The 27781-nt window shown below is 45.0% G+C and overlaps 1 protein-coding gene across 5 annotated transcripts; it reads right to left on the bottom strand.

The window, feature by feature from the left end:
* On the bottom strand, positions 1 to 26783 carry IL15RA (interleukin 15 receptor subunit alpha; the record flags this gene model as incomplete). 5 transcript variants are annotated; one of them, XM_080918052.1, is made up of 7 exons in its annotated part: positions 26654 to 26783; positions 14279 to 14473; positions 12585 to 12677; positions 9095 to 9292; positions 8564 to 8596; positions 2141 to 2216; positions 1 to 146 (listed from the first exon to the last, which is right to left on the bottom strand). In XM_080918052.1, the coding sequence occupies exons 1-7, from the start codon at positions 26751 to 26753 to the stop codon at positions 32 to 34; spliced, it is 810 nt and encodes a 269-aa protein (XP_080774178.1). In that variant the 5' UTR covers positions 26754 to 26783. The 5 variants fall into 5 exon arrangements, with proteins under 5 accessions (XP_080774178.1, XP_080774179.1, XP_080774180.1 ...); XM_080918053.1 differs by having other exon boundaries at positions 9095 to 9193; XM_080918054.1 differs by lacking the exon at positions 9095 to 9292.
* Positions 26784 to 27781: the final 998 nt, after the last annotated feature.

Genomic DNA, 27781 nt, shown 5'->3' with positions numbered 1-27781 from the left:
GACTAGCTGCCTCTGTGTCTTCCCTGCACACTCAGCTGGGCAGGTCTCCTTCCTGAGTGTCTTTGTCCTCTTTGCTGCTGGTCCTCACAGTCATTGGTATTGTTTCCATGGTTCCTGTCTCAACATGACGTGGCTGAAAAGTTTGCCTATAAAACAGTTCATTTACAGGCTTTTAAAAGAGATCAGGACCAGACAACATATCTCTTATCGAACATGGATGCCCAGTTCTGAGCCGGTTACATTAGCAAACATCAGCCTGGCTCTCAGAGATCTGTGTTGTTTGAAGATTAGGGAAACCTAGACTTCCCGAATGTGCAAGAGTTTTAGTCCTATGTAGATATTTTCCACCTTGCCACCCATCCACCAGGGTTTACCAATGTTGCTGGAACAGATCATAAAATCCTGCCCTCCCTCCAGCTCTGCCAATCCTCCACTAGAAACCAGCATGGGGGGTAGCAAAGGATGGAGAGAGGGGACGGGGACCGTGGGTAGACCAGGCTTGATGATATGGATGAAGGTTTCTGGGTATTCACGAGGCTTTCAAAACAGTTTTAGCATTTTGTGTTAAATACAGTGGAGAGCCCCGGAACAGCAAGAGCAGGGGAGGCTCTGTATTCTGTCTGTGTCTGTGTGTCTACCTGTCTTGGAGTTCCTTCCAGTTTTAGGCCCTATGAATCTCGGTTAGTGATATCTGCCATGGCTCATATAATGTCTTCTTAAGGATAAGCAAAATTCAAGCCTTGATTTAGTAGAGTTTTGTGTGAAATCTAGACGAGCACACTAAAAGCCAGTCTGTGGAGTGGCAAATCTACCACCAATCAATTTGTTAAAAAAAAAAAAAATCAGTTGATAGAAAGGATTGACTCACCAGATGAGCAAGACATTAAAATTACTGCTTTAAATGTGCACTGAGATGCATTTTTAAATATTGTTAATAATATTATTTTATTATGATGTTTACTGGCTGTATGTATGAAATTTACCAATTAATTAAAGAATGTAACATATTATTTATTAAGAAGATAGAATATACATTTTATTTTATTTTTTACATTTCTGAATATATTAAGTAATTATTATTTCTCAAGACTATACATTAAGGATATTAGATAAAAATCATTCTGTTATTAAAATATTTTGAAAATACTTTAAAATCACTCTATGTTTGTCAGCATGTAGCTTTTTTCTGATTTTTAAGAAAAATCTTGACTATATACTAATCTAGGTTAGTGATTTTTAATTTTCTCTGCAGTTTATACTAACTGATCTTGCATTAATAATTGTCAATTCTTATGGGGAGTTTTGGTGAATGGCTTTTTTTCAGGATTCATCACTGTGTTTCAGAGAATCTTCATTTTACCAAAACTGGGATCAAACTATCATAATTTTTTTTTTAAGTTCTAGGGGTCAAACCCAGGGCCTTGTACATGCTAGGGAATACTTTTGCCAATTAACTACATCTCGAGATGAAGTCCTATAATTTTATGTTGATATGTTAGTTAACACTTCATTCCCAGTGACTGCATGCTCAGTTTCAAGAATACTGATGACAGTCACTCATTGCAAGAATCCAGAAGCAGGATCTAGAGACATTTACTGTATGGAATTACCACTGTGTTACTTGGTTACTAAATGATAAAAGTGCAAGGTCAAAGCCAACATGCCATGTGAGGAATAGTTTTTAAGGAAGGAATGATAAACAAACTTAGAGAAAAATGAAAGGTATAAACTGAAATGTCAGAAAGCGGAGGGAACTCGTGACGGAGTTGAGCTGTGTAGTTTCTGCTATTAGAAATACAGAATCCAGGCTACAAGCAGGATTCACCATGTGTAATGAGTAAATGGAGAGTCTATTCGTGAGTGCGTCACAAAAGGCACTGATACACATTGTCTTTGGCATGACCCTGTATCACAGGGCGCAGTTCCTGCTGACCCCATTTTGAACACGTGGTCTGAGAACTGTGGGAGAAGCGAATTGTCATTGGTTCGGTCTCACAGGGCTCCTCGTCCCTGCTACAGAAGCCACTGAAAGTTTAGTCAGGAGCAGGTCTCCTCTTTTGAGAGAGCCCCTTGGAATCGTTACAATCAAGCTTTTCTGGTAGAAAGGAAGAACTAGGTCCTGCAGTTCTGTGCTGCTCACCTTGATTTGATGTACCAGGCCAGGAAAACCACCACAACCCCTGCACCAACCGAGAGGACCGATGTAGGGATGACCACTGCGGGGGAAAAACAGAACTAAGCTTGCACCACTTGATTTCCATGAAGGCATTCATAGCCAAGAACTGGTAAATGATTGGTAATTCCCATTCTTGCCCAGGTCGGATGCCTTTCTAGCTAGCTTGTCATTAGTAACATTTCTTGGGACTGGAGAGAAGCTCAGCAAATAAGAGCACATACTGTTTCCCTCCAGACACACAGATTACAACCATCCGTAATCCCAGCTGCAAGGAGTCGGATACCCTCTTTGGACTTCTGTGGGTTTCTGCATTCATGTGTCCACCCTCCCCATGTAATTTAAAACAATAAAAATAAATCTGAAAATTATAAACCAAAAGGAAAGCTGGCTGAAAGCACACTTACAAAATTTCTAACAAGTCACAACCATATGCACAGAACATTCTCAAGTCTAATGGGCGTTGGGGACAAAGTATTAAGTCTCCATGAGACTGTGGACACTCTTTACTTTCACTAAGAGGATTTGCCCTCAAGAGTTTTGTAATGACACTGTATCAGGAACAGTAAGAGCACAGAAAGAAGATGTTGCTTCAGAGAGTCAATATACTCAGCATGACAATGTTGTTATAAAAATATTAGGAAACAGTAAATTAATGAATGATGTTTTGAGGTCTCAGGTTGATTTTCTTTTCTTTCAGATTTGTTGCATGTAATCGGTCTCTACACTGGCCATCCACTGACTACTGGGGACTGACTTATTGGAAAAGAGGAATTCCTGACAGAAGGTAGTAGCTGTTCACAATGCTTTCCCTGTGGCTTTTCAAATAAGAGTCAACAAGTGCAGAGTCATCATCAGGAAAGAAGCCCCCTGGGCCAGTGATATCACAAAACCACTTGAATTCCAAGACTTAATCGCTGTGTGTGAATCAGAAGGAACAGATTCCTCAACAGACCCAGGAAAACCAGGCCAGTCTTGCAGGCACACAGGACTGTGAGTCTGCATCAGAGGAAGGTGCTGAAGGAAGAGCAGCCACTCGGTAATCACGGGCAGAGAGGGTTGTTGTTGTTGTTTTTCTCTCTTACTGTCTTAGATTCATAAGAAGAGTTGAGCTCAGGACTTAAGGATGTAGTTAGAGTACATGTCTACCATGCAATGAGACCCTAGGCTCTTTTCTTAGGACTGAAAACAAATAAATTAAAGAGATGTTAGATTCAAAATGGACACTCAGAAATGGATTGCTTTAGCTCAGCTTCTAAAATATTGTAAATTTAAGATGATGTGTGTGTGTGTGTGTGTGTGTGTGTTCTTTTGTATGAATATTGACATGCCTGCTCCACAGTGATTATATAGAGGTCAGAGGGCACATGTAAGGAGGTCAGTGGGCAATCCCAGGTGTCAGTCTTCACTGTCCACCATTTTTTGAGACAGGGGCTCTTTGTTGTGCTCTACTCTGAATGTCAGGCTGGCTAGCCCAAGAACTTCTAGGGGGTCTCCCATCTCTGCCTCCTATCTCTCCTTAGGAACACAGGGATTACAGACATGAGCTACCATGCCCAACCTTGCATGGCTTCTGAGAGTTGGACTCAGATCTCTACACTTGCATTGGTAGATTGCTTTCACTAACTGAGCTATCCTCCCAACCCCAATATCTTTTAAAATCAGTATTTCATAACAACGTAGGAGCATCCCTGGTAAAGAGTTCAATATTCTCTGGACCGTTAGGTGAAGGGGAGGTGCAGTTACTATCAAGTGCAGAGCACGTGGACTACAGCAAACTCGTGTCAAGATATAGCACCAATTCTAGAGAAATGACCTTCTCACTTTTAGTAAGCTGAGAGAGCAGCAGAAGTGATATTGCAGCTGGCGTGCTGGGCCTGCATTTTATAATCAAGAATCTTGGGCTAGCCAGTTAGCTCAGCGAGTAACTGTCACCAAGCCATCCTGAGCTCAATACCTGGGAATTACATGGTGGAAGGTGAGAACCAATCTCTCTCTCTCTCTCTCTCTCTCTCTCTCTCTCTCTCTCTCTCTCTCTATCTCTCCCTCCCTCCCTCCCTCTTTCCCTCTCTCTCCCTCCCTCCCCCCCTTGTGTGTGCAGGCATGGTGTGTACACAAATGTAAACAAATGCAATTATAAATATTTTAAAAATAAAATCAGGAGTCTTCAATAACAACATAGGCAAAGCTCAGAGACAGTGAAATAACCGAATAGTTTTTGATGAGAAAGACTGTCAGGTGAACCAGCTGATGATTAAGACAGTAGAAATGTAAAGCACATTTTCTTACTAGTTACTAAAAGGTTAAAGTCTTATAAGTTCTGGTGTCCATTTGCTAACTCATTCAGTGTTCCCTGTGCACTGGCTATTGGCTGTTTTCTGTCGAACTGAAAGAGACAACTTTTTAAAATAGTGATAACTGGGGCTAGAGAGGTGGTTGAGTGTGTAAGAGCACACACTGCTCCTGCCCAGGACCCAGGTTCAGTTCTTAGCACCCCGAGTTCACAACTGCCTGCAACCCCAGTTCTAGGGCATCTAAGTGATGCCTTCTTCTGACCCCTGCAGGTTCCTGTATGCACCGGGTGCACTCACATATCCATGCGGGTATATTATACATAACATAAAAATAAAAAATCAAAACGAACAGTGAGAACCGTCTGTACCACTTATTTTCAACACTGTAGGCTGGGGACATACTTCACCGTGGAACACTAGTTTAGCATGCTTTTCAGTCTGTTTTTATCATAAAGCAGTAAAACAAAATACAAGGAGGTTATCAGTTAATTGACTAAATAACAACTATGGTCGAACCTTGCCACTATTGCCTTACAGAGATGTGCTCATCTGATTGCTTGTACATGGAGGAAAAGCTCTTCACCCTGGGTCTAAGGAGCCAAGGAACATCTGCAGAGTGTCACCAGTAATGGCGTACTCACCAGATCTTGGATGGCATTTAAATGACAAACACTAAATGCACTGTCACAAATGCTTTTACAAAACTAGACTGATTTTAATTTCAACATGCACTTTATTAGCAGACAATAAAAAACCTCAATATCGCACTTCCATTTTCTTGCTAAAAATTTCACTCCTCTTACAGATAGGCATTCTGATGACTATAGTTAAGGAGAAAAACCTTATTTATAAATGAGGCCATGTTTAAAGTTTAGGAATCATTGCATTGCCTACAAATGCCTCACACAGAATTATCTTTGCCCTTTGTAGGAGTTTAGATAACGTTTGTTGATTTGCATTTCAGAAGCGGGGAGAATAATTTTTGATCTTTGCATGAATAGGAAAAATAAATGTTAGCTCATAAATTGCTTGAAACTCTTTATAAAAATTGTACATGTAGATTTTTTTTTCAATCCAAGTATGCATCTACTGAAATATTCTTGCATCTGTGTTTCTAATTACTGTTGGCAATATAACTCAAGACAGTAAATAAGTACTTGTCCAAAAAGGAGAGTGGCTGAACAAATTGTGCTCAGGTCTATATGGAGACATACCTCTCTGTAGCCATTAAAGAGAGTAACATGTTTTCATTAACGTTTGGATATAAAGGGTTTCTCAGATAAGCCAGTATCGTTGTGAACCTTCAATGCCAACTTGATACAGCCCGGAGTCATCCAAAAGGAGAAGCTTTAATTGAGAAACTGCCTAGATCAGGTTGGTCTGTGTGCATGTCTATGGGGATTTCTTTGATCGTTAATTGATGTAGAAGGTCCTGCCCACTGTATTAAGCACTGTTCCTGGCAGCGGTCCTGACTGTGTAAGAGAGCGAGATAACGGGACTGGAGAGACAGTCCGTCATTAAGAGCACACACTGCTCTTGTGGAGGATCTGAGTTTGGTTCCCAGCATCCACAACTCACTAATGCTTGCAACACGAGGTCCAGGAGGTTTTGATGCCTCTGGACTTCCAGAGCACTTACTCCCATGTGCGCACAATAATAAAATAATAAAAATAATATAGTATTAAAATTAGAAATAATAAAATTAATCTCTTAGAAGAAAATTAATTTACAAAAGCTATCTAAGCATGAGCCACAAGGGGAGTGAGCAAGCAGCAGTCCTCTGTGGCTTTTGCTTCAAGCTCCTCCTGAGCTTTCGCTCTGACTTGCCTCAGTGATGCTCGGTGACCTGGGCGCATGAGCCAGAGAAGCCCTTCCCTATGCAAGCTGATTTTGGCTAGAGTGTTTTATCACAGCAACAGCAAGAAACCTACACTCTGGTTCTCTGTGCTTGATCTTGCACAGACTGTCTAGGAGGAGGCATGGAACATGTCTCCCAGGATGCTTTGAGTCAGAGGCAAACGCTTTTACTGTTTGTTCTGTGCCAACTTTTGACTTTTTAAAATTTTAATCTTTTTGACGTTTGGTATCGCTGTGTAGCCACAGTGGTCCTGGTACCCACTAGGTAACCAGGTGGGTCTGAAAGGAGCAGTAAGCCTCCTGCCTTGGCCTTCCGAGTGCTGGGATTACAGACATGCAGATCCACACTCAGTTTAAATATTTTATTTTTCAGACCATGTGAAAATTATTAAGAATTTGAACAACAAATAAAACAATTCTAAACCACATGGAAAGAGTTATGTGCTATGTGTCATTGGGGAATTAGTTTGGCTAATTCTTGTATGTGTCCTTAAATCATGAATGTGTTTTATTTACGTGTGAATTTCATAATCAAGTGAATTTTTCCATGAAAATATTCTTCAAAGAGCCTTTCTAAATCATCTTGATTTTATCCATCCATCTATCTTATCTGTCTGTTCGTCTGTCCATCTGTCTGCACTCCTGTCTGCCCACCTGCCCATCCATCCATCCATCCATCCATCCATCCATCCATCCATCCATCCATCCATCTATGCATCCATCTTATCTGTCTGTCTGTCCATCTGTCTGCACACCTGTCTGCCCACCTGCCCATCCATCCATCCATCCATCCATCCATCCATCCATCCATCCAATCATCCATCTTGTCTGTCTGTCCATCTGTCTGTCATCTACCTATCCACTTGCCTATCTGTATATCTACTGTTTCCTCCAGTGCTGAGGATTGACCAACTATACTACAACTGAGCTACTCCCAGTCCTCTTTATAATTTTGATTTTGACATAGCGTTTCACTAAGTTGTCCAGGTTGGCTTGGGCTTGCAACCTTCTGCCTCCACCTTCCGAGTAGCTGAGAGTACAGACCACTAGGCTTGGCTTTGCATTTGATCATTTACAAAACCAACAAATTTTTAATATATCTGAAGCTACATTTGATTTTCAGATGTCATATAGTGCAGGTAAAAACAGGACCACAAAAGCCAGTGAGCCATTCTTAGGCAAAATTTAGCCATTCAAAAGTTAGAAACAGAAAGTAAAAAGAATTTTGTCCATGTTAAATTATAATCATGTTACTTTATCCACTTTAAAAATATTTACTTGTGGTGTGTGTGTGTGTGTGTGTGTGTGTGTGTGTGTGTGTGTGTGTGTGTGTGTATGTGTGTGTGTACATATTAATGAGTATTCAGATGCCCCCAGAGGCCAGAGAAGGCTGTTGTATCTCTTGGAGCTGGAGATACAATACAAATTTTTGTTAGCTATCTCTCTGGAGTAGTGGGAACTGAACTCTGGACCTCTGCAAGAGTAGTAAATACTCTACTGTTGAACATTTCTGTAGTGCCTTCTGCTGCTTTTAAAGCTGGTCAGACTAAAGTATTAACGCCATCCTCTCTGCACCCCACACCCTTTCTTACGGCACTGGAGACCGAGCTTGAACCTTGGACTTGCTGAGCAAGCTCACGGTCACTGAGCTGTACCCCTGCCCTCCCTTCTCTCCTGCTCTTCTCTTTCTCCGCCAAGGTCTCCATCCATCTCTTCACAAGCACTGTTGTTTTCCTCCTGCCTGGCTTATGCATGGCTTTCTTTTGCTTCTGTAAGGCTCCAGGTCTTCTTTTCAAAGGAAATCATTTAGATGGAGCCGTCTGGGCTATCTCTCTGTACAGTGTGCACAGTGCCCCAGCCTGGGTGTGGTCCATGCAGCTTCTGGCCGAATGGTGATATCTTAGTAACAGCGGCAGGCTCCCGTGGTTTCCTTATATGCCTGGATGTGAGTGAAGCCTAGTGGGAGCGTGAACCATCATGCTCCTCTGAGGTGTACTAACTCCCTGCTTCATATGCCACTAGAATGACAGTTAGAAGCTGCCAACCTTAATTGACCATGATGACAGATTCAGTAACTAGGGAGGTCTACATGTTATTCTCTAATGGAGACATTTCAGAGAGGCAAAGGGTACCCTGCTGGCGACTGGGCTAGAGTGGCCTGGACCAGGCTGTTGAGCATGCTGGGTCTGCTTTGTAGTGCCCTGGTTATAAACACATCAAACAAAAGAAAATACTCACCATTTGTCATTTTGGAACTGTGTGGAGAAATCTCTGCAGAAAGAAGAGAGCTGAGTCAGGGCTGGACTCCCAAGATCTTTAGGGTCTCATGAAGCTGGGGAGATTAGCTACTCTCTTAGAACCATGTAAGACTTGGAGCTGACATAACCAAATTGGCCTTAGCAAAACAGATTAATTTGCTGAGGTATTTGGTCACATCTAAGCATTGGCCATGCCTTAGAAAGCAACAATTGGCGGCGGCTTTTCTACCCGCCACAGACCACAGCCCCACACTGGCAGATACTTTTGCCCCTGTCTATTGTTCAGATCAATATCTGAGAGGAGAGGTTTCCTTTCTGGCCATCCTTACAGTGGGGATTGCAAAAACCAGTAAACCATGATGGCGGGCAACAGGCGACCGCACTCAGTCGGTCCCAAGTTGAGCGCAAGTGGTCCAAAGCTAATGCAGACATCTTCCTGTAAGATCCCGACCCAGGTCTCAGAAGCAGAGCGTGGGAAACTGGCCTGCCCTTGTGCAAAGTTCAGGCTAACCTGTTGTCCCGAGAGAGGTGGAGGCTGTAGGCTCCAAGGTCATTGTTTCTGTAAGAGATGGGGCTCGGGAGGACTTGTGACTGTCTGTCCCTGTAGTTCCTGCAGGAGTTGGTTGGGGCGGTGTCAGCCTAGGGCCAGGCATAATAGCTGTCTCTGTGGCCACTGTGGTATCTGATTTGGGAGATAAAGCTTCTGGCTCTGCAGGAAATTCCAAGACAGAGACATCAAAATTCAGACCAGGACCTGGGACCCAAGGACTCACTTTAATGAGCTTGGCCTGGCCATTTCAGATCCTTTCAGAAAACTGTCCCCTAAGTAGATGGCATGGCTATCCACTGGACAATAGTACTTGTGATAACTCTAAATAATGTAGTCATTTATTTGTGGTACATTAGAAAGAAAGAGAGAGAGAGGCAGAGACAGACAGACACAGAGAGAGACAGAGACAGAGAGACACAGAGACAGAGACAGAAAGGAGCAGATATTCTCCTGTTCTCTGGAGAAGGTATGTTATATTCTCAAGGACAAGTGGAACTGTATTTGCAAAAGACAGCTGGCACACTGTTTTCTGTTCCGGTTCTGTTGTCTCTTGAGACAGGGTCTGTTACATATCCCTGGCTGACCTGGAACTTGTTATGGAGACCAGGGTGTCTTCGAACTCATAGGGTTCCGACCCATCTACCTGGCTCTCTGTCTCCTGAATGCCGAGATCAAAGCTGAGCGCCATCACACCTGACCGTTCACGAGTTGGCATGACGTGTTAAAATAAGCAGCTTTATCCCAGCTTCCCCAAATGCCCTAGGCAGCATCTGAGGAGACTATTCTGATGTCGTTCCTGCTGGCATGGAGGGTACCCGGGTTTAGGTTCCTGTCTTCCTTGTTCCTCATCGGCAGATGGAGCCCCCTCAACTGGAAAGTGGCCTACCGGCCCCCTATTCTTTTTTCCCTTCCCACTGAAAATGGATCTTCCACTGTGGCACAATCCAGGTTGGGAAGCTTAGTCTGAGCAAAGCGTGGTCGGTGTCCTGGCACCCCAGAGGCGTGGTGTGCCCTGTTCCTGTCCTCTCTTAGCCACTCGCCATGTAAGAAGTGCTCTTACCCTTCCTTGTACTGCATGTTTGTATCTCTTCCTCCCTAAACCACCAACCCTGCAGAGAGAGCATTCACATCCCAGCACCGAGACCACTCCAGTTCACGTCGGAGATTATGATTGTACATGTTTGTCTCAGTGAGGAACATCTGACTAAGTACTTGGGACACAGAGGAAAGGCCGAGGAGATGAGTTGATCATTTTTGTCTCTTGTGTAAACACATGATTCATACCAAAGGAACTTGGGGATTGCTCCCATCTTAAATAAGTCAAGTTTCTACCACTTTCTTCTGTTTACATGCAACATATTCACCAGAAGAGACCCTGTTTTATTTTATTTTATTTTTTTCCCCAATAATACTAGAAGTTGAACCTAGAGCCTTATGCATGCTAGGGCAAATGTTCTGCCAATGAACTACAGTGCCAGCTCTATTTTATTACTATTAATTTTTAAGCTAGAGCCTTCTAACAAAAGTCCTCACCCTGAGATGCCTCAGGACCAGATCTTACCCCAGACCAACTGGAGCTTGTCTCTAAGTTCCTTGTGTATTGAAGATTGAACCCCAGCATAAGGGAAGGTCTGACCAGTTGAGTGAGTTTGAATAATTGAAAACAAAAGTTTCCATATTTGGGAGTGGGAGGAAGAAACAAGGAGAAACCAGAAACAGAATAATGTGCCATTAAAAAGAACAAAGCACTTCGTGGGGACAAAGCACTTAGAGTGTCACAGGGTGGAGAATGCAGGTCTCAGATGCTAACACTGAGACAAACGCTGAAGACGTTGAGCTAGCCAACATAACACTCAAGTGAAGTACAGATCACTGGGCTGGGTTCAGTGGCACATATGATCTGAGCTTTCTGGAGGGTGAGTGTGAAGCAAGCCTGGGTTCCACAGTGAGTCCCTGTCAGAAAGGAAGCAAGGCAGGGAGAGAGGGGGGAGGGGGAGAAGGAGGGAGGGAGGGAGAGGGAGAGGGAGGGGGAGAGAGATGACTTGTATGTGGTATTTCTGTAACTTGACACTTTAAATTGTCTACACTGGTCTGTGACCACTTCTGTGAGGAATTGTCCTACGTTAATTGATGTGGGAAGACCGCCCCCACTGTCGGCGGCTCCATCCCATAGTCACGGTCTCCGGTCAAGAGCGGAGAAATTGAGCAGAGCACAATCATGCAAATGAATGCACACAATCATTCCTTTCTGCTCTTGACTGTGGGTGTGATGTGACTGACTGCTTCAAGCTTCTGTCTCTGTGACCTTCCTAGTGATGGCTTCTGACTGGCAAATGTAGGATTAAACAAACCCTTTCTCCCCTGAGTTGCTTTTTTTGTCAGGATATTTGAACCCAGCAACAGAAGAGAAACTAGAACAAGCATCCGGATTAACTTGTTAAAGATGAAGATTGGCAAGCTGGACTTGGTGGCACACACCTTTAATGCCAGGACTCAAGAGGCAGAGGCAGATGAATCTCTGTGATTTTTGAGGTCAGCCTGGTCTACACAGTGAGTTCAAGGACAACTAGAGCTATACAGTGAGACCCTGACTCAACCTACCCCCAGCCCTGCCATGTTAAAAAAGAAAAAGGCTGTCCAGTAGTTTCTCACACTGTCTCCATCCTTCTTACTCTTTCTTTGGTCTGTCTTGCCAAGGACATGTATGCTATAGCAAGTGCTTTGAAAGAGACAGTACCTCCCTCTGGAACAAAGAGCAGCCGTGTTTGCCATCAATTATAAGACATTCAGGTTCTACGGCCCCTGGCACAGTTCAGCCTGCCACACATACGGGGTTTGTATTCTGGTTCATCCTGTGGCCTGGTGGGCCAGAGAGATATGAATTGATACACACATGCCCCTGCTTTCCTGTGCTGAGTGGGAAAGCCGCCCTTGGGGAAACAACCATAATGAGATCAAATCTCAGATGCTTCTCAGTTCTCGATGAAGGCGAGTATCTACAGCTGACTATGGTCTCACACGTTAATGGTCGATTCTAAGCCATTGTGAATTATGCACATGTGAATTCTGAATATCAAGTAACTTTGGCTAAAAAAAAATAAAATAAAAAAACAAAACAAAACAACAACAACAACAAAAAAAACTAAGCCACTATAAGTTCCGAATCTTTTTGTTTTGGTTCGGTTTTGGGTTTTGGAGACAGGGTTTCTCTGTGTAGCGCTGGATATCCTGGCACTTGCTCTGTAGATCAGGCTGACCTCGAACTCAGAGATCCATCTGCCTCTGGCCCCCAAGTGCTGGGATTAAAGGTGCGTGTCACTACCACCCAGCTATAAGTTCTGACTCTTGCAGAGTTCTGTGGCCTGGGCTTGCAGCGATCAGCAGTGGACCATGACATCTATGTTAAGGGAGTAGGACAGGTGATGGCTTCATATGTTCCCAGGGTTCCTACCTTTTTCAGGAGGGGAGGGGCTCTCTGGCTGTGAGGTCACCTTTGGTGTCACTACTGTTGGCACTGAACTGTAGTGAGCCAGGGAGGGGTCTCCTAGAGAGAGAATAGTCACATGGCATTTACAGTTCCTAAGGGCAGAATCTGGGGCAGTTTCAGAACTACCTACCAATAAAAAATAATCAATGAGTCAGTGCCCATTTATTTCTGGGATAAGGCTAGAAAGCACTGGAAGTAAATATTGTGAAGATTGGTCTCCCAACTCAAATGGAGACTTTCGAGCCCATAAACTGCTTTTCTAGTTTCTTCCACTGGTCAGTCATCAAATATTTTTGTATGGAATGATACATGTGACATCAGTTTTATCATGCTTGTTTTTCATGGGGGGGAAAACAAAGTATCACTCAACAGAGTTCATTTATTTAGGGGAAATATTCAGTGCACAAGAGCTAGAGGAAAACAATGAAAGGAACTGTTGGTGGTATCATGGTGGTGGAGCATGACGTTTGGATCAGATGAGACTTCCTTAAAGTTCCCTCCAGCCCTTGGGTTCTGAGATTTCAGTTACAGGCTGGAGCGACAGCTGTGGTCCAAGCATAAGGACCTGGGTTCTGATCCCCAATACACTTGAAAATCTCTGAGTATGATGACCCAAGTCTGCAACCTTAGTGATGGTGGCAGGCAGCTCGGCACAGCTTACATTCTGCCAATCAATAAGTTCAGTGAGAAACAGTATGTCAAAAATAAGATAGATGGACAGCAGAGGACATCCTAAGGCTGGCCCTTGGTCCTCACATACATGGGCTCATCTTCACACACATGGGATTATTGCTTGAGCATTACTCTCCTGGAGGACCACGAGGCACTTTATTTTTCTAGGGAGCAGAATGAGGATTAATATTCCTGGAAGCTTACCACCAAGTGGCTTCCATCTCAAGATTGTTGGCTTTCATCCAACCTTGGGTGATTTTTTTTTTTTTTAAAGTTGATTCTCACAACCTTCATTGTTTTGTTGTTCTTTATTGTTCGTGCTGGTGCTGGACCTTAGAGGTCCATCTGCCTCCCAAGTGCTGAGATTAAAGGCATGCACCAGCACCTCCCAGATTTTTAAAAAGTTATTGTTGTTCTTGAACATTAATTGGATACTACGGAGGTGACTACAGAGGTGAGTAATGGAGGGGTATTCTGTTTGTTAGGTTTACCCAACTTCCTGGATTTCAGCAAACAAGGACAGTGTATGTTCTCCTGCAGACTTCTGCCTTGTTAGAGATCCAAAGAGCTCTCAGGGTGGTGAGTTTGAGCACACACCTTCATCCATAGACAAACCTACTGCTACCGTCATCCCCAAACAAACACTGATGGTTGTAATAGTTGACATTCACCGGGTTCCTCTTAATTCTACAAACCATTGTTGACATCAGGTTCTTTTTTTTTTTTTTTTTTTTTTTTTTTGTGGCTGACCTGCCAGAGTTTTGCCCAAGGACACAAGATGTTACTCATTCTGTGTGAATGGCAGAGACAGGAGATGAACCACAATCGGGTGACAGAACCCATTGCCCATGTATTTCCATCACAGGAGGGCTGCTTTATGTCCTCCTGGTTTAGTTAGCTCCAGATCTCAGAACAGATCTCTCTGGCTCCCACACATGGGCTATACTCCGTTGGAGATGGGGACAGGGTGGAGACCGGATACTTACTGATGCACTTGAGGTTGGGAGTTGTCCAGTGGGCAACATTTGTGTTCTTGTTGATCACACACTCGGTCAGGGTGGATGTACCAGCTTTCCGTTTGAAACCAGAGTTACAGACATACCTCTCCCTGGAGTTTACACTGTAATTCTTGACCCGGATGTCTGCGTGTTCAATAGATATGGGGGTTGGACATGTGGTGCCTACAAAGTACACGGGAGGGGAGAGAGATGAGAACACTGGGTTTACTCATGGATATCCTCATGGGAGCCTAAGGAAAGCTCTGTAGCTAGGGTTGAGCATATCCCAGGGGCCCCATAGTATAGAACCCAGGCACAAACCCATAGGTATGGTGAGAAAGGACACCCACTATCTGAAAGTCCTCAAGGAGTTTCCTTTAAATTCCATCCGTTCAGTGCAGCTGGCTACCCAAGAGCCATCAGCAAACCTTCCCTTTACCCTCCATTGCCCATCCACCTCTAAGCTCATGATCTCTTGAAGCTATTCATCTTTCTCCATTTGGATCAAGCTTGTTTGAGGGATGTCGCATTGTTGTTTTGGATTAATAGGAAGAGTCTCCACATCGGTGTCCTTGTATGCCACCACCAGCAACCAGCGTAACTGTTAGCCAGGTATACTCAACTTTACCTTTCCTTGGGAGCCTGCTACTCTCACAGAAGAAAAAAGATGCATCAAGAAACCTACAAGGTTTTTGTCAGAATCTCCCCTTCTAGATGTCTTCCCCTTTGGTTCCCCTTAATCTCCACGATTCTCCACAATTCTCCATGACCCTCCTTCTTCACAACCCACCACACTTTCAGCTGAGTGCCTCCAGCCAAACTTCTTTGCAGACTACCATGTTTACCTTCTAAGAAAACCTGTCTTCGCTTAGCTGGTAACCTGGGTCCTAAGGTTCTGTGAACTTTCCCCTCTATATTCGGCCGAGTCTACTTTGCTCAGCGGTGTATTCTTGATCCTAGTATAGCACCTGGAAATCCTAGATGCTCAGATATGTATGGACAGAATTATAGTTAGGCTTGGTGTGGAGCCTTAAGCCTTTGCTCTCAGCACTCGGGAGGCAGAGGCAGGCAGAGCTCTGTGAGTCTGAGGCCAGCCTGGTCTACTTAGTAAGTTCCAGGCCATCTAGAGCTACATAGTGAGGCCTCGTTTAAAACAAACAACAGAAAGAATGGCGGATAAACACTTTTCTTCAATAACAGGATGAAGTTTGGCCCTCTGGTATGATCTAGTCCGCTTGGTTTTATTTCTTATATTTAGTCAGGTTCTCTGATTATCTCACATTTTCAGAAGAAAGTAGGAACTTTACGAACTGTTCCATAAAGGAACCTGCCCCAGAGAGGTCAGCTGTCATGGTAGCCGGAACTGGACCTGCACTGCAAAACTCTAGCTAAAACTGGCTGCGGTGGGAGAGCCTTGTGTTATAGAAATTAGTTTTATAACATAATATCTGAGGGTTCTAGATGAGGGGGTTTAAAATGTTGGCTATTTCTACTGGGGATGTCATAGTTGTTTGACTTCTTTTTAATCCCAGCACGTGGGAGGCAGAGACAGGGGGATTTCTGTGAATTAGAAGCTAACCTGGCCTACACAGCAAGCTGCAGGACAGCCAGAACTACATAGAGAGATATTGTCTCAAAACAACAACAACAGAACAAATGGAACCCAAACCTTTATGTGTATATGTGTTTTGCCTGAATATATGTGAGTTTGTATCCTTGGTGCCCAGGGAGTCCAGAAGAGGTTGTCAGATCTCCTAGAGCTACACATGACTTTTAACTCCTGTGTGGGTGCTGAGAATCGAACTCAGATTCTATGGACAAGCAGCCACTGTTATTAACCACCGAGCCATTTCTTTACCCAGTATTTCTTTTGGATTTTTAAATGTCATTTTATGTATTTAAGGGTTTCACCTGAAGGTTCGTGTGTGCGCTACATGTGTGCATTATGCCCAGTGGAGGTCAGAAGAGGGTGTTGGATCTTCTGGGACTTGCAATCTAGAGTTAGAGATGGTTGTGGGCCACCATGTGGTGCTAAGTACTGAGCCTGGGTCCTGTACAGGAGCAGCAAGTGCTGTTACCTGCTGAGCTGAGCCATCTCTCCAGCCCCATCTTGGGCTTTCTTTCCTCTTGGCCCCCAATTGCACAGAGCTTGCTTGATGTCCTTTTAGAACATTTTTTACTTAAGTTCAGTGGGTTTGAACTTGAAATGGTGTGAGTGTGAATCTACCCATGTTTTCAGGACCATCTTCTCGTCTCCACTGCTTTCTCATTCGCTTTCAGACTTGGGGATTTTTATCGACACGACATTTCACATCTCCTAAGTCTTGACGTACTCTCTTCCAGGAGTCTTTCAACTCTTAGCATTCATTACATCCTTCGAGATAAAAACATTCAGGACTTATCACTGGAGAGGCTTTAAGCTGGACAACGTGTTAGCAATGATTATAACACAGTCACCAATGATTGCCTCCTGACAGAAAGGTAGTAGATTGAATGTATCAGCATCCTGATTTGCTAATAGAGTCCCAGGGAAGTTCTGGAGGGGTGCTGGCCTTCAGTCTAAAGTGGAACCCTAAAGATACCAACAAAGGAATGTCCAAGGAACAGAACAGAGTGAGGACAAGCAGACAAAGGCAAATGCTCCCTTCTTTCATGTTCTTTTATGTGGGCTGCCGCCAGAGGTGTGGCTCGCAAGAGCTAACCAAGAAACTCCCTCATGGGTGTGCCCGCGGCTTGGGTTCTAGTTGATCTCAGATGTCATCAGGTTGACAACCCAGAACATCTATCACAAGTCCTCATCTTGTCAACTTGACACTCAGTTCACAGTCTCTTATGTCATGTTCACTGTCTAAGTGAAAACAATAACCAGGTCATGATTCCACTTGACATTATATAACTATTCCACATATAACTGCAAAGGCATTATATAACTTAGAGTATGTGGAGACTGTCCCATGCCAGGATTTCCCAGGCTGTAGCAGCACAAGCTAAATAAATTTTGACCCTATGAACCACGGAGTCTCAGGTATTCTATTATCGTAACAGAAAATTAACTATTCCTCTTCCTCCTTCTCTTCTTCTTCCTCCTTCCCCCCCTCCTTTCTCTTCCTCCTTCTTCTCTTCCTCCTCCTTCTCTTCTTTGGTGCTATGGCTCAAGCTCAGGGCCTTCCACATGCTAAACAAGTACTCCACCAGGATCCTTCTCGAAGCCAAGATTGTGAGCTGCAGAGGACATTTTTCTTTAGTTACTTCTCTAGTTGTGTTTTTCCAGTGCTGACTTGCCACCCCCTCTTCTTATTAACCACCTCCTTCCTCCACAACCAGCCTCCCGATCCCCCCGTATTGTTAATTCCACTTGGAGTTGTAGCCGTAGCTTTGTTTCCCAGGGCGAGCTCATCACTGATGTGTAGAATCCTTGCTCTGCTGCCCCAGCCGCCTGCTTCCTCCATCTACTTCCTCAGTGATGCTCAGTTGTGTGTGGGTCCATCTGAAGGGCTTGGTAAGACTTGCTGGCTCCAACCTACAGCTACTGAGCTGGGGGATCTGAGGCAGAGCCCAGGACTCTGTATTTCCAAGTTCCAGACAGGACAGGCCCTGCAGGTCCAGGAACTGTGTTTTGGGAACTGCTTCTGTCTACAAGTACAGCAGAGCAAATGATGCTTTTGTTACAACACAAAATCGTGAACAGAAGCCTGTCTGTGCCATATTCCAGGTCAGGCATTGACTCCATAAATGCAGATTTTTTTTATACATTCCTGTTCATATAATCTCCTAAGCATCTACTCTAGGGCTTTAACTTTAAATTTTTTTTATCTATCTATCTATCTATCTATCTATCTATCTATCTATCTATCTATCTATCTATCTATGTATTTGTGTGTGTGTGTGTGTGTGTGTGTGTGTGTGTATGTGTGTGTTGTGCATGCAGCTTGTCAGCTCCATGTGTTTAGCTCTGTGTTTCCAAACTTATAAATCGTCATTTGGAACACTTAGTTGTATGTGACATTGCTTGGGAAATACTTAGGGATGGAGTAATGGTGTGGGGTGGGAAGGAACCATCATAAAAAAATCAATTCAAATAACCTTAGGAACATTTGGCAGCAGACCAGAATGGAGAATCCAGTAAAACACACTAAGCCTGACCTTTTATAACATGTTCCCTCTTTCTGAGAAAGCCCGAACTATGAATGCCCAAACCTTTGGACCTGTGGGAGAGCCATTACATTATTTGTGGCTGGACATTTTCCAGCCATAGATCGGTATCTCCAGAGAGTTGTGAGCTCCCTAGGGAAAAGGCTAGAGGAAGACATGTAGAGGAACTGCTCTTTTTCTTCTTTGCCTGTTTCTTAATGTTATTGTCTTTTTCTTGAGCCAGCAGGGATCCTATGACATCACAGTTTGTTTCGCTCCCCCAGAGAACTGGCAGACCCTGCCATGGGTTGTTTTGAAACCTTGAAGGTAAAGGATCCCAAGAATCCCTTCCTCACACAGGGCATTCCCCGTTTGTGCAGAGGTAACACACACTGCCCAGAACACCCTTTTCCTGATGGCTGGCATTGCTGTAAAGTTTGCTCGGTCCTTCCACACATCTGGAGTGCTCCTGTTCCTAGAACACCGTGTACAGGGTGTAGAAGATGAAGAAGAGGAACACAGCTGGGGGCGATGAGACATTGTAGTCTAATTGCAATGAAAAAGTACCGTCGTGAAAAGGTTCAAGGGTGAGCAGGAATTAGCCAAACGGATAAGGGAAAAGCAAGGCGAGCAGTCCAGGCCAGTCAACAAGACTGCATACATTTCCAAACTGTTCCTGAGGGAACTCAGTCACTGGCCCTGCAGAACATGCTCACTGTTCGAAAGTAGGATCTCCTCTCGATGTCAGAAGCCTACCTGATAGGATGGGAATTGTTAAAAAAAAAAAAAAACAAAGTTGGAGCTGAAGAGATGGCTCAGTGGTTCAGAGCAAACACTGCTCTTCCAGAGGTCTTGAATACGGTCTCCAGCACCCCACAGCAGGTGGCTCCGGACTACCTGTAACTCCAGCTCCAGAGGACCTAACTTCTGCCCCTTCTCTCCTAACTTGCCATTCTCTCCTAACAAGTCTTGAAGGTGGTGCGTGCGTGCGTGCGTGCGTGCGTGCGTGTGTGTGTGTGTGTGTGTGTGTGTGTGTATGTGAGTGAGTGTGGTGTGTTCACAAGCACTGGTTATTGCCTTCAAAGTTGACTCTGATTTTGTGCCTTTTACCCCTTCTGCCCCTCTTGGGTATATGCATAGCACATGGCAGACACTCACACAGACACATACCTACAGACAAATAAATAAGCAAATCTTAAAAAGAGTAACGAAACGAGCAGATGAGCGAAAGGGGAGAGCTAACGGGAAGAGAAGTGAACGTGACCTAGATGCTACACGTCTGCAGTCTCCTGATGCTCCTGTATCCTCTCCCCTGTCCTCAGTGTGGCCTGCATGGCTTGCTTTTACGTCCAGGCCCAATATCGCTCTGCAGTCCTCTTCCCCTTTTGTGCCCCAGGCTTCATCCATCTCCTTAGTGGGGAGAGTGTTTGGCATGAAGCCCCAGGTTTGATCCTGATGCGGTATTAAAGCCTGGCATGTTTTTTTTTTCTTTCTTTTGTTTTTGAGACAGGGTTTCTCTGTGTAGCTTTGTCTATTTTGGAGTTTACTGTGTAGACCAGGCTGGCCTCTAACTCCTGAGATCTGCCTACCTCTGCTGGGAGATTAAAGTGTTTGCCACCACTGCCTGGTTTTAAAGACAGGTATGGTGATGCATGCCTGTGATTCCAGCACTCAGGAGGTAGAAACAAGAGGACCAGAAATCCAAGGGTATCTTGAGCTACATAGCCAATTGGAGTCTAACCTGGACTACCTGAGGGCTATCTCTATTTCCCTCTCTAAGGATTTACTACTGTAGTTTCCTAAGGAGGTGCTATATAAATTTCTCAGCAAAATCCTCCCTAAGTCTAAACCAACATTTCCAACCGTTTCTTTTTGTTAAAAGCTTTTTCAACATTTGTTTATTTATTTGGTGTGCGTGCGTGTGTGTGTGTGTGTGTGTGTGTGTGTGTGTGTGTGTGTGTGTTCACAAGCACTGGTTATTGCCTTCAAAGTTGACTCTGATTTTGTGCCTTTTACTGAATTATAAACCCAGAACATCAACTTCATGCTGAATCCCACAGCAACAATGTTATGATTATTGGTCAGCTGAGGGAAAAACTGATACCTTAGTAACAGCTAAGTCTCCTTAAAACCAGAACATAGTATCTGCCTTGATGTAGTCTTTCATGCTTTTCTATAAAGTGTTTTATACTATTTACAGTCTGTATTGTATTTAGCCTGTGCCTGTGGGGTGTGTGTGTGTGTGTGTGTGTGTGTGTGTGTGCAAGTCAGAGGACAGTTTTCAGGAGTTAGTTCCCTCTACCCCAGGGGTTTCAGGTTTTGAACACAGGTCTTCAGGCTTAGCAACAAACACCTTTGCCAGCTGAGCCGTCTCACCCTGAGCTTCCAGCACACCAGTCTCGTACAGCTTTTCTCAGATGTGCTAAAGGTTTAATTTTTAAAAAATATTTTGATTTAACTCTCAGCTAAGAAAATGCTCCATAAGAGCAGTTGTAGGCAGACCAGTACGGCATCTTCTCTTTTCTTCTCTTATTTCCTTTTCTTCCTTCCATCCTTCCTTCCTTCCTTTTTTTGAAAGTCCAAAAGTTTATTACAAGTACATAATGGGGCAGATACAGTATGAATATCCAGGTACCTACTGTGCCCTACTGTGTCCACCAACTCCTTGGTGCATCCTCCCCTGCCTCCAGACTTAATTATTACCCTCAATTTAATGAGTCCTGTGGTATTTGGAGTCTTTAGAACATCCAGAATCAAAAATGAACAAGGCTAGAGGAAAACAAATCAGTTCCCATACAGTGAGCTCTGGGCAGATCTTTCTGCCCATGGGACAGCAGCTGGTGTGTCCAGGCACACCCAGAAGCTGGTATTGGTGTGCTCAGGCACACCCAAACAGGTGTAACCATATACTGCTTTTACTGAGCAGAGGACATCAGAACCCACAGTTGTGGTCCACACCCGGCCCAGGTTGTACAGTCCCACACATCTGTCCCCTCTTCATGCTAAGAGCTGCAGCCTGTCTGCCTTACATGGCCCAGCTCAGTCAGGAAGTGGTCACACAGTAGTGCATAAGGTCAGTTCTTGGGCAATGCAGAAGGTCAAGGTGGGGCACATGGTGGCTCAGAAACTGACCACAGACCTTGGCAACTTCTTCAGCCATCACAGCCAACACTTGGCTAAGAGATCTGAGCAGAAACTAGGGGAAAGAGGGTTATTGTGTGCCACATGGGACTGTCCTGTTGCTGGGAGACAGAGTGAAGCCACAGGCATATGAAGAGGATGACACATTGCCACCATGGGTAAGGCATTTTCTTAAATTGTGATTGACAGGGAGGATCCAGCCCAGTGTGGGCGGTGCTATGGCTGGGCTGGTGGTCCTGGGTTTTATACAAAAACAGGCTGAGCAAGTCATGAGGGAGCAAGCAAAACAGTTGCACTCATTCATGGCCTCTGCTCCTGCCTCCCGGTTCCTATCGGTAAGGATTCCTGTCCTGACTTCCTTTGATAATGAATTGTGATGTGGAAGTGAAAGCTGAATAAACCCATTTATCTTTGACTTGCTTTTTGCTTGTGGCATATCATCATAGCAGTCAAAACCCTAAGACATATATGATTAAAAACAAAAAATTTTAATGTATATGGTATTTTACCTACGTGGATGTATATTTGCCATATACGTGCCCAGTGTGCCTGTTGAGCCAGAAAAGGACCATGGGTGCCTTGGAACTGGAGTTACAGATTGTTGTGAACCTAAATCTTCGGGCAGAGTAACCTGTATTTTTATCTGCTTAACCATGGCACATAGAGTTTTAGCACAGTTGCTTGCATGAGCTAGGTGTGAATTATGTATGGGAGAATGGGCTACACCAATAAATAGAAATGACTCCTCAGCCACCAGGGGTCACATTTGCTGAGATTCCAGGCATGAGCTTCCATACTCGGCTTCCTTATTGAGTTATTTTAAAAGTTGCTTTAAGGTATCACTGTTTGCCACCAAGTGATATTAGAACCTTGAACAGGGCTGGAGAGATGCCTCAGCCAGTAGGAGCTCTTGATATCCAAGTGTGAAGATCTGAGTTCGAATCCTCCGCACTCATAGATGGTTAGGGGTGGTTGTGTACATCTGTAACCCTATAACTGGGGGCAGGGCGACAAGAGCACCTCTGGCAGCCTAGCTTCAGGTTCAGCAAGAGACCATATGACAGGAATAAAGCATGGAGTTATTGATCAGGCCACCAAATGTTCTCCTTTAGACAAAACATACAACACACACACACACACACACACACACACACACACACACACACACGCTCTTCTTATCCCCCATTTCTCTTTTACATATACTGTAGTACACCAATGTATTGTTATTATTTTTGTTTTGAACAGCAAAATGATCTTTTACCAACCACCAATTCAAAGAGGTATTTATGTTATTCTGATAATTTTCTGAGTGTTTTTGTACTAAGAAATCTTTGCATTATCTACTTTGTGTTTCTGCTATAAAAGAAAGCCTATATTAGGTCTTTTAATAGTGAATGGTCCTCAAAGATAAATATAGGAATACTTGATATTTGGATGCACATGCTTATCAAAATATTGCAGCCAATACAAACAGCCAAATAGTGGTGAGTTATTTAATTTGCAAGGCTGGATGGTTTCACAATTACATTAGAAGCAATATATTTCATTGCATTGATAACTTTTCATTTCCTTTGGCCTTAATTACATCGTTTAATACTACAATCTAAGGATATATAGCTCCTTAGATATCCAGTGTAAGTCTACAGCCATACCATACTGAACTCAATAGGGCTTGTCTGGTCTTGGAAGCTAAGTAAGGTTGAGTCTAGTTGATACTTGGATGGGAGATATCTAATGTAAGCAAGTCTCATCTTGTCTGGTAGGTTTCAAGCTCCGTGAAGATGGTAAGTGCATTTCACAGTTCCCTAGTACTCCTTACCCCATTCTAAGCTCCATAACTACAGGTATTTCTAAGTTGGGAGCTTATGAATACATATATTGGATAAAGTTATGGAAACTGGGACTAACTTTGAAAGTGTCCTTTCAAAGTTCTCACACAGACAGTCCTAATGATCATTAGCATGAAGCATGAGGCTACACCTCTTTCTGTTTCCCAGAACCTGTGGATCAGGCTCCTTTATCAAGTTGGTTTAGAGTCTAAGATGGGCAAGGATCCCTGGCCTACTCTTATATCTGGAGTTCAAGAGTGGTCAGGTTAGCATGCCCCTCCCATTCTTCACATGAGGTCAGCGTTCATTTCGGCATTTTCCTTCCCCGAGTCTACCATTTGAAAAGCGATACATGCTAAGACACCAGGAAAAGAAAATGTGGCTCTTGATTTCCAGAGGCTCACTCTGAATTGACATGCCCAAACAGTCAGGACATCTAGGCTTCCAGAAACCTATTTTCCTTCCTGGCTGAAGCGCCAGCCAGCCCATCATACTTCCTCTTGGTGCAGTAAGTACAGGCTGTACTCACTTAGTTCATCGCCCCGAGAACTCATCCATTCCTCTTTCCTCAAGTTCCTTAACCAGGTCTCCTAATCAGCTTCCAGGGTCAGAAGGTTGGGTGACCACAAGTTGTAGAATGAGACCTGCTCTGTACCGTGTGGACCCAACAGGACTTTTCTTGCTCCCGTTTCCCAGAGACACCGGCTCTGCTTCAGGGTTTCTTTGTCACTCACTGAACTATTGCAGAAGCTGCAATCTCACTTGCAGCCTTCAGTCCCTCCTGACTGGTTTGTTCCCTACATGCCCAGAGCACATGTCCACTGTGCAGCCTAGCAATGTACTTCCTCCATAGACTCAAATGTCCCTGACTGTATTGCCCAAAAGAGTGTCAAGGCACCCAAGGAGGAAAGCCTCCCAGTATCATCTATCACCATATGTGACAAATGATACACCATAAGAAAGAGAAACACCAGTTGCACACTTGAGAGGCAGATCTCTGTCATGGACACCTTGGTCTACACAGAGAGTTCTAGGCCAGCCAGTGCTACACACTAAGGCCCTACCTCAAGGAAGGAGGAGGAGGAAAGGGAATACAGTTTCCCAACATGTTGCCTCTTAAATACTGCTATGCTGAGATAAGCTAAATATCCAGCAGTCAGGGGGCAACTAATGCTGAACATAGCTCTAACAATAAATAATAGTTTAGCTGGGTATGGCAGCACACACACGCCTGCAATCCAGCAGCGAGGAGGTTGAAGTAAGGGAGTAAGGAGTCATTCTTCATCTGCCATATTGCTTAAGACTTTCTCTCCCTCTCCCTCTCCCTCTCCCTCTCCCTCTCCCCCTCCCCTCCCCTTTCCCTCCCCTTCCCCCCCTTCCTCCCTCCCCCCCTCATATTTTCTCACCTGGAATTCTCCTGTCTTTGCCCTGCCTCTCGCCCCACCGTCCTGGGCTGTGCATCCACTCCTATGGGTTCAGGTCCTCAAATCTGGATGGCAAGTATTTTTACTCACTAAGCCATCTCCTCTGTAGCCAGCCATGTATGTGTTTGTTTGTTTGTGCTTTAAGGTCTTAGTATATAGCTCAGACTATCTTTGAACTAGAGATCCTCCTGCCTCCACCTTCAGAGTGCTGGGATGATAAAAAATACTCCATTACCTTCGGTACTAATTAGCTGTTGGCACAGTTACAGCAATGAGCCAAGAGTAAGGACCGACCTAAATAAGCCATGCAAGAAAGAACAATATGTGGTATAACTCCATTTATATAAAATACTAGAAAGTACAACAAATCCAAAGGAGAAAAGACAAACTGTTGCAGAGTTGGGCAGGAGAGAAGGATTTTGGAGGACACAGGGGACGTCTTAGTGATGGGCATATCTGTGTCAGTTTGGCGATGGTTTTACACATTCATCCTGAAACGCAACGAACCGTACATCTTAAATATATGCAGCTTCACTGGAGTCAGTTGTGACCCAGTAAGGCTATTCTTAAAACCAAGATTCTGGGGCAGCTGATGGCATCCGGACCTGCAGAGAGACCTTCAGGCAATGGGGATGCGCTGAGCCGGACCAAAACCACATTCACTTTCAGACTGACATCTCTGCAGGTTATTTCTGGCCTTTTGCCATCCTCTGCTACCCAGTTAAGAGGAATTTATCAACAAAACCCAGCTTTACAGATGGAGGGTGGGGACCGAAGAATCACAGCCTTGGGAAAAACGGAACTCCTTAACACTCCTACAGAGCCAGCCCCAGGCGCAAAGTCTGAGTGGGATGATGAGGACCAAGTCCCAAGGAGACTGAAGCAGCTGCTCACCACCGGGAAATCCTGCTTTCAAACACACTCAGGGCTAAGGAATTTCTAACTCACAGTCCATGGATGACTTCACTGTTCCTGGTCCCCAAATCATGTGCGTATTTGCAAGCATGTTCTTTCACGCACATTTCTGCACACGGCGTACGTAGATTTTTATCAGACTCTGAAGAATTTCATGATTATAAAAAGATGCAAGGTCCGGGTCGGGATGTTGCTAGACCCATCTGTTCTTTCTCTTTCCCTCTAGACGTTTGAGAACAAAACTAGGAGTCTCACTCATTCTTACCGAGATTGGATCTAGGCGACACATTCTGGAACATATAACACTCCCCCTTCTCTGGGAACAGTTTTCTCTCCCTTCCAACCATCCCAGCCCCGAGTTGCAGCACACATGAGAACCTGGGGCTTGTTTCCCAGCGTTCAGATGCGCAACCTGCCTGCCCCACACATTTTCTCCCTCTTGGGGGAGCACAGTGCTTTGCCCAGTGCCTTCCACCTAATTCATTTTGACCTGCAAGTCATGAGGGGTGGTTTTTCCTGGAGCCCCTCCTGGAACCCCACGGGGTGCGATACTCTACAGCTGCGCCAGTGGGCTGGCAATGACACACGCTCACATTTCTCTAAGTTCCTTACACTCGCCGAGCTTGTCAGACCTGCTCTCCCTAAGTCACCAAAATGCCAGTGGGGTCGCCCAACTCCCTTGCACGTGTGACCCGGGAGCCAGCCTAGAGCAGGGCAAGGGGCCACTCTCTTATCTGCGCTCTCCCAGGTTCCCTCCACGTGTCACCCTTCCACCCCCTCCATCCCCCAGACCCTCTCCGGCTGGATTCCGGGCTCCTCTCCGGGAAGATGTGATGCCCCCCCCACCAACGCGGATCAAATTCAGCTGGGCGTTGGGGACCCCCCCCCACTGCTCCCCTGTTCCGGCGCAGGACGCTCCCTACCCGGCGTCACTCGCAGCGGGAGCAACAGCAGTAGCAGCAGCAGCAGCAGCAACCTTGGGAAGGCGTGGACTCCATAGCCCCGGACCTGCTGTGAGGCCATGGCCGATCGTTCCTCACAGTGACCCACCGGGACGGGACGCAAGACTAGGGTCCCTGGGAGGTGGCGAGTTCAGCTCTGGGACCAGCCGGCTACCGGGAGTATTCGCTTTCGCTTTTGCTTTAGCCCCCGGGATTGCAGAGAGGTGCGAAGTGGTGACAGATGTGTGACTCAGCATCCCCACCCCTACTTTGGAAGAAGCCCCGGCAGCCTGCAGTGGCACCCCCTCCCCAGTGAGGCTGCTCCTGTCCCCTGAAGCGCGGACCCCTCACCCGTACTAGCCAGCGTTCTCCGTTTTCATTCCTCAACGCTGTCTTCACTGCAGAGGCGAACTCCTCTGGGTCTACTCTGCCGCTTCGCGCCCACACCTGACTTCGGCCTCGGTCACTTGTCATCTGTCCTGGCTCCTGATCTTGAGTAGTTCCGATTCGCAACTTGAGAGTTTTCCTCTAGATAGCCCCGAGCTTGACTGTCTGCGCTCTGCGTCCCTGGGCAGTCCACTGCGACTGCGTAAGTGTCTGAGTGTCTCCCCAGTGCAGCCAAGAGGCAGTTCTGGGCTGATGGTAGATTCTACACCCATGTCCCTTTCCTGGTGCACTCGGGTTCAGCTCCTGGCTGCCTTCCTGCAGTGGCCCTGGCAATGACCCAGGCCGGACACTTTTTTTTTTTTTTTCCCAGCTGTACCTTTTCAATTCAAGAAAATGCCAAGTGTTTGAGGTGGAAGAAGGGATGAAGGGGAATAGGAGGAGAAGGGATAGAAAAAGGAGGAGGAAAGGCAGAGGAAGGGGGAGGAGAAAAAAGGTATGGAGAAGGAAAAGGAGGAGAGGAGGAAGAGGAAGGGGAGAGGGGGAGGGGAGAGGAGGAGAAGGAGGGGAAATGGAGAGGAGTAGGAAGGAAATTATCTATCTCTGTATCTCGCATTTGATTTCTTTAGCCAATAGACAACTTTTCAGAATCTAAGAAAGACATCCTCTTTTAAGTATGCGGGTTTATTTTTTGTCTCAACTTTATTGGAATTTTAAGTTACATCC

The sequence above is a fragment of the Micromys minutus genome (assembly GCF_963924665.1).
Source record: "Micromys minutus genome assembly, chromosome: 6".
Classification (NCBI taxonomy): Eukaryota; Metazoa; Chordata; class Mammalia; order Rodentia; family Muridae; genus Micromys; species Micromys minutus.
This window is presented reverse-complemented; position numbering and strand designations above follow the sequence as displayed.